Raw genomic sequence first — 10,556 nt, 5'->3', positions numbered from 1 at the left:
ATTTCTCTCAAAGACACTCATCTGAAGTTCATCAGTTTTGTTTGACTTCTCAGTCACTGATGTTTTGCTAAGGTGCTAGGTGTGCTGAAAATACAGTATCTTCCTCTAAAACACAAACACCTAAGGCTGGGTAATGTTAAACAGAGCTGCTAGTTGACATTTCTGAGTTATTACTCAGAAATTGCTGAGCAGTAACTCAGAAACAATTTCTGAGTTACTGCTCAGAACTAAAGTATCTCCATTCAGGAGAACTTGTTTCTCATGCTGTGGTCCCCTCTAGAACCTGGCAGACTCTGGCTATCTCTGGGGATGCCAAGTTAATGGAATGTTGCACCACAGCTCCAAGTGTCCAGTAAAACCACCCACCCACCCCTGGCTCCTCTGGGTGGGATCTATGGGATCCAAGTCAGAACCTGTGTCTTTATGCAGCACTGGCCTTTCACTTCACCTGCCTGAACCAAGGACCTTGGCTGAACCACACAGAGTTACAAGTTCCTGAGTTTGTTGTAATATGGGCAACACCCTTTCTTTACTTGTCCCTTTGCTCCAGCTACAGGAGCTTTGTGCTGTCAAGAGAGAGAGAAAGCAATCTCGCCTTTTCTTCATGAGGCACAAAGAAAAGCAAACTTTAGAGTTAATATCTGCATGCATATAGGATGTGAATTGTTCACCAAACAGGCTCGACACAATGGTTTTCAATTTTTACTGACTGCTACTTGCATAGATCGTCTCAGAATCCCTGAAATGAGTGACACCTCTATTGTGAAAGTGGTGTCAGACAGAACTCTCCCTCAGTACAGCCACAGAGCAGTATTGTATCAGACCAGATTATAGACTCTGGTTAATACTGTTTCATTCTAGCAATATGGGGTTTTTTTTACTAGTTTATTGTGAATAAGCTTTTATTTATTTGCATCTTGAAAATGCTCTGACTTTTCTGTAGTTTCTGAGGATTTTAGTTTTGATTCTGCAACTGAGAGAGCACATTAATGCAGTACAAAAGTACTTTCAGACCAGTGGCAAAGAATGGGAAGGAAACACAAAGTACAGGATAATTGGTGTATTTTTGCTTTGTTCTAGAAACAGCAAACCTTGTTTCTCCTCCTGTTCTGCATGCAATGAAGCACCAGCTTTGTGCTGTATTGGCAGAACTAATGCTGGCTAAAAGCTCTCTTTGTGGCTTTGTAGCTCAATGTATACCTAGAACCAGCAGCACTTCAGGAGGGCTCTGGGTCTGCTGTAGCATCTCCTTGGCTGGACACACTAGAGATCTGTACACAAAGAAATACACTTTATTTTAAGTCAAGAAGTGCTCACTCCAAGTTTTATTAAAATTGAACACAGTATTCAAGCATCGTTCTGGTTGAGAATACAGACAGCTAATTTCTGGCTTTACAGTATGCAGTTAACCCTTCTGGTGTACATTCCCAGCAACATGGAAGTGAGCAGGCACCTTGTCTCTCAGCCAACCACCACCGTGTCATCCCCAACAAACTGATAAACTGGGACCTCGAGGTTTAAGGGAGCAGGGCCTTTCCTGATCCTGCCAGAGGCGTCATAGTGGGAGCCGTGGCAGGGGCAGTAGTAGCCGCCGTAATCCCCGGCGTTGGCGATGGGGACACAGCCCAGGTGAGTGCACACACCCACCAGGATCACCCACTCGGGCTTCTTCACTCTGTCTAAATCGTGCTGTGGATCCCTCAGCTGAGACACATCAACTTCAGCCTCCTGACTAATTTCTGCCTGGGTTCTGTGACGCACAAAAAGGGGCTTCCCTCTCCACTTGAAAGCCATGTTCTTGCCTTCTGGAATGTCAGACAGCTTGATCTCAATCTTTGACAAGGCCAGCACATCAGCAGAGGCACTCAGGCTGGAAATAAACTGGGTGACAACATTCTTGGCGACATAGGCAGTTGTTACACCTGCGGCTGCAGTCATCAGGTAGGAGAAGCCCTTCCTGGAGTCGCTGCTGCCTTGGGAAGAGGCCCTGGCATCCTGCACATCCTGGCGGCGATAGGCAGAGAAGTCGGGGACCGCGACATCGTTATGGACACAGCGCACGCTGGCAGGGGCTGCACGGAAAACGACAGCAGATGACACCACTTCCAGGTAAAACACACTGTCATGCACTTCAAATGATATTTTTTCAGTGGCATTTTTGAAACAATGGGTAAAAGTTGTTCCAAAGTCTGGGTAGGATTTCGTTAGTTAAGCGTTTCAATTTTAAGTTGTATGAAAATGGTTTTCAGAAGGACTTTTTGGTAGATTAACAGGTGATCTGTGAAACTGGTTTTCCTATTCTTTCAAAAAGAAACCTGATCAGGGTGCAGAAAATCTCTGAGAATTTCTGGGGAAAAAAGTGAACTGTGTTTTTTCAGTAAATGTCAAGAAAAAACTCCTGTAAGATACCATGACTAGCTCAGAAAAGACAGACCCGTTTTCCATTCAAATGTTCCACTGTAAAGAGCTGCTAAGAAGAAATCTGATGTAGTGAAGTTTGCACATCTGCAGTGTAACACTTTTCATTATTTTTTTGGCTGAAGTAACTTCTACACCTGTAATAATATTGTGTGGTTAAGCATTTATAAAATTAAAAATATCAGGATCCTCTTTCCTATTCAACTGTTGTCCTAGCTAAAAGCCACAGTAAAAAACTTTAAACCTTCAGTCCCCAGGCTTGCTTTTTAGAAGATTTAGGGATAAAGCTAACAACTATCCAATTTCAAGTGGGATTCTCCCATCAAACCTGTGTGCTCAAGTAACAGGATATGAAGGATAACTAAAAGGCCTCCCATGAGTGTCTCCAGCAAAAGAAAGCTGCTTCCTCCACTGAGAATCCATAAGCCAAAGAAAAGAATATGGCAAGGACAGAACATGTTTCTTGCCAAAGTACAACCTGTTACTTGTACAGAGTATTATTTAGTCTTTATATTTTCTAGCAGTTGGCAGAAAGTTAACAGATTTCTCAAAGTACTTAAGCTCTTAGGGATTTACATGCAGTATAATGAGGATAATAATTATGTTTATTCACAAATAACTCAGCACTGAAAAGGTAATTGTTATAGGATTTTAACTGCAAAGAAATTAAAATGAAAATCGAAATTCTGAGATAGTGCTCCATACTAAGTTATTTCAGTATCAAGACTTAAAGCATTTAGTAAAAAGTAGTATGAGAAACTTCTAAAATATTTGCTATACTCACTGAAAAGCACGTGTCATGGTAATTAAAATGTAGAGCACGGCTAAATGTCAGCTACAGATTTGTAGAATTTTCACCTGAACAAACCCTTTCCAGCGGAGGGTCAGGTGAAGTACACAGCTGTAATTGCTATAGAGTGCACTCTGTACCGGCTGCAGCAGAGCGTTCCATCAGTGCCAGCTGCAGGGCTGAGTTCTGCAGGAACTGCAGCCCCGTGTGGCAGCGAGAGCACAGCCCTCAGGCAGAGGTCGGGTCCTAAAGAACACCTGGGGGTCACTCCCTGGCTGATGGTCTCACTGCACTCCTCTGCTCTTGGCCCGCAGTTACAAACCTTCCCGAGTGACACAATTCAGCTGCATTTCCTCAGCGGTAAAACAAGAGCCACCCGGGCAGCCTCCCCCAGAGCAGACACCCGCAGGGCCTGGACAGCCCTGTGCTCTGGGCAGAGATGAGGCACTGCGGCCCCTCCAGCCTGCCCCGCTCTCGAGAGCCATTGAAAGCAGGCTGCCATTCAAGTGCCCTTGAACAAGCTCTGTAGCTGTAAATGCGCGCGAACTGCAATGGTGACAACACAATCAAACATTTAAAAACCCCAAACGGCCCCAGCCCCCCAGCCTGCTCTCCTTGCCGGCTCCGTTCCCCCGCCCGCCGGGCCGGAGCCGGCTCTCCCCGCCGGGCCGGGCGGTGTCCGGGAGCGCTGGCAAGGCAAGGCCTTCGCTGAGCCCGCGGCCGTGACAGCCGTGACAGCCCCGCCGCTCCCCCGGCCCGCCCCGCCGCTCCCCCGGCCCGCACCGTTCAGGCTGGCGCTGACGACGAGCCCCCCGCGGGCGGCGCGGCCGCTCAGGGACTCCCGGCAGAGCAGAGGCCGCTTCGGGTCCAGCGGCACCTTCCGGTCCCGGTGCGCGACGGCCGGGGCGAGCGGGCGGAGCGGGCCGGGCACGGCGTGCGCGGCGGCGGACACGAAGGGCGCGAAGGGCCCGGCGCGGGCGGCCACGGACAGCATGGCGGCGTCCCCGCGGCGACCTTCCCGGCCGGCGCGCGCCGCACGTCACGGGCCGCGGGGCCGCGCCGCGCTGACGTCACGCGCCGGCGCGCGGGGTGACGCAGGCGCGGGGCCGGTGCCCTGAGGGGAGCGGGTGCTGCAAAGGGCTCGGGGGCTGCGGTCTCTTTCCTTGCCCTTCTCCTGGCTTTTGTTCCCCCCTGCCTTTTTCCTGTCCGTTTTTTTTTTTTCTTTTCCCCTTCCCTTCGGCCTCCTCCTGTTCGCTCTGTCGCAGTTCCCGAGGTGTTCCGCGGAAGCCTTTGCGAGGGCAGGCCGTGTGCCGCGGTCCGTGCCAGGTGCCAGTCCCGCCTGGGAGGTTAAATCGAGCGGGCACTGGGGGCAGGGCTGTGGAGCGCTCCTGAGCCGCTCCTGCAGGACACGGATCCCTTAAACACAGCAGTGTGACCCCACAACACCTTGGAGAGCTCAGCGTGGTTTTTCCTTGCTATTCTGAGGATTTTGAGTTGTGTGATAACAATACTTAGAAGAGAATTATGGCGCTTCTAGGATAATACATGCCCTTTATTGTTCTATTTCTTGTGCAGTGCATGATTTTTCCTCTTTTTTTGCTCTTTTCCTTAGCTTACTAATTTAATTTTCTTTTTCATCTTTGGTAGTCCTGGACCAGTTTCAAATTGTTAAAAACTGATTTTTTCCGCTTGTCTTAAGGAATTGGTTGAGGGATAGATGTTGCTTACAGTTTGAGAATGCAAAGTGTGTTTGACAACAACCAAATCCTTCCCAGGGGCTGTTCTGGGGGTGGGAATTGCAAAGCTAAGGGGGACAGTAAATATATCACATAAATATATCACGTGGATCCATCACTCTGGGCTAGAGGAGAGAACCACTCTTCCACTAATGACTTGAGCAAATAGATAAATATCTATGGAGTTTTTTGGTGGTTTGTTTTAGTTTGGGGTTTGGGATTTTTTTCCTTAAATTTATTTATAATAACAGTCTTATGCTTGACTTGTTAGAACTTCCAATGGTAAGATTTAGTTTGGTACATGTGAATACACTGGTGCATGCATCCCTGCTCCAGTCAACCCTTTTAACCAGTTCAAGTTTCTGAAAGTTTTCCAAAATGCAGGATAAACTTGATACAGATATGGTTGAAGGCATTTAAGCTGAACCGTCCTCTAGAAATCTTGACAACAATTTCTCAGCTACCTACCCCAGTCCATTCATGAAAGGCTGTGAAGCTTTAGTGGTTCATACTGGCTGTGTGAAGAGCTATTATTTTGAAATTCAGCTCTTGCTAATGATACTGCTGCCAAATTATTTTATGATTGTGCGTTAAACCCACCATCTTTGTGGAATGGTAGTTTAAGGACTGTCCTTATTAAGATTTATTTAAGGGGTTGAGTTTTTAATTTTCCTTTTAACTGTTAGCTGTACTGAAATATGGTAGTTCTAATTAAGTGGGATGGATCATTCCAGTCCCAGTACTATTGATCTATAATTTATTTCTTTCCCAGCATGTTTGTGACATATGAGCCTGAGTGGATGATGATTTACCAAACTCAGTTCACTGTACTGTTGGTAACTAGTCACTGGTGATGCAGTAATTAAAGGACACCATAATAATATTCTGGAGCAAAGGTAATTTGTAGAAACTATGGGGTGGGTGGAATATATGGGTAGGAATAAACAGTATTCAGGTAGAGAAGGTAGAAAACTGGGAAGGCCATTTTCACAGCACAAGTTTTATAATCATCATTTAGGAGGAAAAGAGCTCCAGAGATATGATATTTTCCACTACCTAGCAGGTTATAACATTTTTAGCATAGAATCATAGGATGTGCTGAATTGGAAGGGATCCATCAGGATCATGGAGTGCAGCTCCTGGCCCTGTACAGGACACCCCAAGAGTCCCACTGTGTGCCTGAGGGTGTTGTCCAAACACTTCTTGAGCTCAGCCAAGCTTGGAGCTGTGCCCACTGCCCTGAGGAGCCTGTTCAGTGCTCAACCACACTTTGGCTTGCCCATCTTTTCCTGCTCTCCAATGCAAACCTCTCCTGACTCAGCTCCCAGCCATTTCCTCAAGTCCTGTCACTCCTCATGAGAGTGAGAGCACCTGGTCCTGCCCTTCCACTTGTCCTTCAGACCACAATGAGGTCACACCAAAGATCTGATCCCAACTGAACAAGTGCTGGTAGAACTAAAGGAGATATTTTGTGGTTCACCATGAAAGTGAGGATTTGGGCTAATATTTGTAAAAGGGTTTCTTAGCAGGTATGGGGTTTGGGGATTTTTTGTTGGTTTTTGGGTGGAGTTTCTTTAAGGATTCTGAGTTGTGGCAGTGATGCAAGTTTTGAATTTGCTAACCCAGCTTAGCTGTTTAGCAGATTTGGCCTCATCCCAGACAATATATTATTCTGACTAAGGGGGCTGTTCTCAGAGATGTTTGACAAAATGTGCTCGCTACTTGTGGAGCTTTTTGGCAAAATGAGGTACTGTGATGGAACAGTAGTTGTAGGACAAGGAGAAATGGATATAAATTGAAAGAGGGAAAATTTAGGTTAGATACCAGGAAGAAATTCTGTGAGAGTGGTGAGACACCAAAACAGGTCGTCCAGGGAGGCTGTGGATGCCTCAGGCCTTGAAATGTCCAAGGGCAGGTTGGAAGGAGCTTGGAGCAACCTGGTCTAGTGGGAGATGTCCCTGCCCATGACTGGGGAGGATGGGACAAGATGATCTTCAAGGTCCCTTACAATTCCTTAACATTCATTCTATAATTATTTGGGAAAGAATAGTTGTAAATTTTTTAAAGACTTAAATCTGAATTCAAATTCCTGTGCAGTTACACACCAAATAAAACATTAAATTATTACAGCAAAAAGGAATTACATTCTGTTATCAGAGTTTGAAGAAGAATAATTTTAGTTTTAAAATAACAAGTCAAATTCTGGTTTGTAGGTGTTTCTTTGAGAGCTGTTGTTCAGCTTGTATTACTGAGGATCAAGACTGAGCATTTTCCAGCCAAACATGAAAGTAAGATGCTAGCATGGTGTTGTGTAAACCATCCCCAGACCTCTGTGATTGTTTTTGTGCCTTCATACAAACATTAGCCTCATGTAAATTTATGCTGCTTAATGTTCCTGTCCTCCTGAAGTTAAAAGGCATTTGCATCAATACAAAAGCTATAAGATGTCAGGGCTGCAACATTATGAAGTAGATGAAAAGTATTGTAATGCTTTTGGGTATGTGCAGTGCCTTCTTCCATGTAGAATTCATTCTTGTGTTTGTTTTCCTTAGAGATAAACTGCAGATGCTAAAATGGATGGCCACCCCAGGAAATCTGATCTCAGCAGAAAGTTATCTTTCTTTGAGTTCTTTGCCATCTTGCATTATTTTTATGCCCTGAAAACTCAGTGCTACTAAACTTGAGATTTCAGGGTTTACATTTACTTGTTGGATTTGAATTGTTGATTTTTTTGTCTCCCTGAATAAGCTTGTTCAGAAATAAAAACCCAAGAAAACAAACAAACAAACCACCAAACTTGACCTGTGGAGTGTTGTTAGAATAGCAGTTGTTCATCAGTGCTTTAGGTAAGTGCACCCTACTGTGAGAGCAGCTCCAAATGTCTGCAGTGGTTTCTTTGCAGAATTAATGTCCATTACAGTGATTTTGATCTTGTGGTGGGATACTGGGGGAGCTATCATATAAATTTGAAGATAAATTTGTGTATGTAATACAGTTTGTTTAAGGTTAAAATTATGGAGACCTTTTAATGGTTAGACTTTCTGTGAATGTTCTTTGAAGTTGGTCTATCACTTTGAACAGTTACAGGGTGTGATCTAAAGGAATGCATATGAAATGTGAAGAATTAAAATGGACAGTAAAAATGAAGGAAAAAAATCTAGGAATATTTGGTCAAACATTTTTCTCTTGCTATTCAAATTAGTTGAAATGTTGACACCTCAATGTTACAGTCTAATCTAAATTCAGGTCTTTTTCAGTCAAGGAAGAATTAAGTTCAAATATCATGAGGGAAGAAGAGATCTGCTGGCACCTTTTTCTGGTAATGCAGGAGTAATCAAGTGTTCACAGCCTCAGCAGCCATCTTAGTCTAGATTTCTTACAGCCCTGCTCAGTAAGGCCAAGATAAATTGTCTGGAGCAGAAGGGCATGGAGTATCTGTTTCTGACAGACATGTATTCAGCATTTTGTGTATGAAATGCTCAAATAAGAGATAAATACAAAGAAAGCGTATTTCTCTACACCAAAAAAAAAAAAAAAAAAAAGCATGTGAAGCATTCCATTGGGCAGAAAGAATGGGTGGGATTTTCTGAGTCAGTTGTAAGAAGAAAGAAAAAAAAAATTGAAGGAAGTTAAATTAAATTAAAATACCAAGCCTGAGATTACATCAAAGATTTACATAATTGTGAGATAGTTATATATATGTGAAATGGATAAGATCTGCTCACACAAATCAATAATGGCACCAAAAGTGTCTGACCAAGCAGAAGCCAAAGGCTGGATGAGAACTGCCTGGGGCAGCATCAAAGGTTGCTCAGCAAGGCAGCAGCTAAAGCCTAAATGAAGTTGCCTGGAGCAGCATCAAAATGTCAGTTTGAGGGAGAATATTTTCTCCCTTCCTCTTGTTTTCTCTCTTCACAAAAAATCCCTGACATTTCTTGAAGGGCATGTGTTTTACTCCCATCTGGCTTCCATTATTATTTGATTTATATGACACCTGAAGATGGAAACAAAACTTTTCAACTTCATGACCATGAACTTTTTTTGGCTAAAATAATTTTGGCTTTACAAAGGAGAATCCTAGCTTTTGCTTTGCATATGTATTTCTTGCACATAATACATTTGAAGAAATCCATCTTGTGCCCAGCTGACAATGTTTGTAGGGGTAGGAACAAGAAATTCTCCCCAGAGCTGTGCATAGGAAGGGATTAGGAGTTACTGCCACTTCCCAGTCTGCTGAATGTCACTGCCCTGCTTTTGGTTCAAGTGCTGTTTCAAGGTTTAGCTGTACATGCTGTAACAACTCATTTCTGAGATTGATAGCAAATCTCTCACAGTTGCACAGTTAAGCACAAAGCTTACAGGAATAGAGTATTTATAACATTTCAGAGGACCATCATTACTGTTTTTTCAGAATAACCATCTTCCTAGGACTACAAAGCAGAAGCTGGGAGGGGAATAGCAGCACCTGAGCTAAGCTTGCTACTTGATGCAGAGCCAAAAAAATCTGCTACTGTGTGTGTAGACATGCCACTATGGAACCTCAGTGAAGTGGCAGAATAAGGAGGGCAACATTTAAAAAGTGACAAAGGAAATCATTTTGTCTCAATTTTATGGTGTATAGTACAGATCTTGATCATTGTTATGCTCTCCTGTAAGCTTTTCCCTGATGCAGGGTGGCTGAACCTTGGCTTCAAACCAGCATAAAGCAGATAATGGCAAAGGAAGAGCCTTTTTGTAAAGCTTGGAGCTGTTGGCAGTACAGAGCCATGCCCTTAAGAGCTAATGCAATGAAAGTGTCCCCATGCCATAACTTTGTGCCTTTCCTCCCTGTTGCTGTGCAGAGGCTTTGCCTGTAGCCTTTTCTCATCTGGATGCTGCAGTGGAATTGTAGGAGCTGATTGTCCAATACCCTGTAACACTGTGTGTGTGTGTTCCTGCCTGGGTCTGAGCTGGATTGCTGCAGGTCTGTGGTACTGGGGGGCAACATCAGCAGTTTAAAAACTCCCTGCTGAGAACAAAGAGCTGGGCCTGCTTCACACTGCAGCTTGAGCTCTGGGTGATAAGTGGGGAACCTGTGCCTGAACTGAGCTAATTGTCCACTGTCATCATCACCTGAATGATCTTAGGACTATTTTTAAGAACTTGCTTCAACAGTAGCTTGTGGAAACTTACCTTTTTAATCATCTGCTTTTTTTAGATGTGATGCCTGTACTTTCTGTCCTTTATATGTAGAAAGAATAAATAAAAACCTTTTTCTCTCTTTTTGTGCTTAGTTATGAGAATAATTATGCTACTGAGGCTGCTCCTAATGGCTCCCAGTGGAGTTACTCCAAGTTTTTAATTGGTTATATTTCATATTTTCATACTTTTAGTGACCCTTGGTGCAAGAAGTAGACATATACTAATGAAATCTGCTGAGGCAAACTTACAGAGCGTTCTTTACTGAGAGAAGAATCAGAATATAATATGGAAAGAATTAGGAAACTTTTTTAAAGTTAGGATGAAGTTTAGTGTTATGAAATACAAGAACATTTAAAGATTCACATCTAATGTTTCTACCACAAATTACAGATTTTTCATCAGAAATTATGGGAGAAGAAAGAAGATCTAGA

The 10,556-nt window shown here is 43.8% G+C and overlaps 1 protein-coding gene across 1 annotated transcript; it reads right to left on the bottom strand.

Moving 5' to 3' along the window:
- Positions 1–1,306: 1,306 nt before the first annotated feature.
- LOC117001608 (cytochrome b-c1 complex subunit Rieske, mitochondrial) lies at positions 1,307–4,238 on the bottom strand. Its single transcript, XM_033070047.2, has 2 exons — positions 3,992–4,238; positions 1,307–2,072 (listed from the first exon to the last, which is right to left on the bottom strand). The coding sequence occupies exons 1-2, from the start codon at positions 4,200–4,202 to the stop codon at positions 1,462–1,464; spliced, it is 822 nt and encodes a 273-aa protein (XP_032925938.1). The 5' UTR covers positions 4,203–4,238; the 3' UTR covers positions 1,307–1,461.
- Between the last annotated feature and the right edge of the window lie 6,318 nt (positions 4,239–10,556).

Source organism: Catharus ustulatus, chromosome 11, assembly GCF_009819885.2.
Source record: "Catharus ustulatus isolate bCatUst1 chromosome 11, bCatUst1.pri.v2, whole genome shotgun sequence".
Lineage (NCBI taxonomy): Eukaryota > Metazoa > Chordata > Aves > Passeriformes > Turdidae > Catharus > Catharus ustulatus.
This window is presented reverse-complemented; position numbering and strand designations above follow the sequence as displayed.

What these genes read in the sequence shown, in the direction of transcription:
- LOC117001608 (XM_033070047.2), bottom strand. Translation starts at nt 4,202, where the DNA reads ATGCTGTCCGTGGCCGCCCGCGCCGGGCCCTTCGCGCCCTTCGTGTCC. An exon ending in CGTCAGCGCCAGCCTGAACG is followed by an intron (nt 2,073 to 3,991) that starts GTGCGGGCCGGG and finishes TTTTCCGTGCAG; the next exon opens with CCCCTGCCAGCGTGCGCTGT.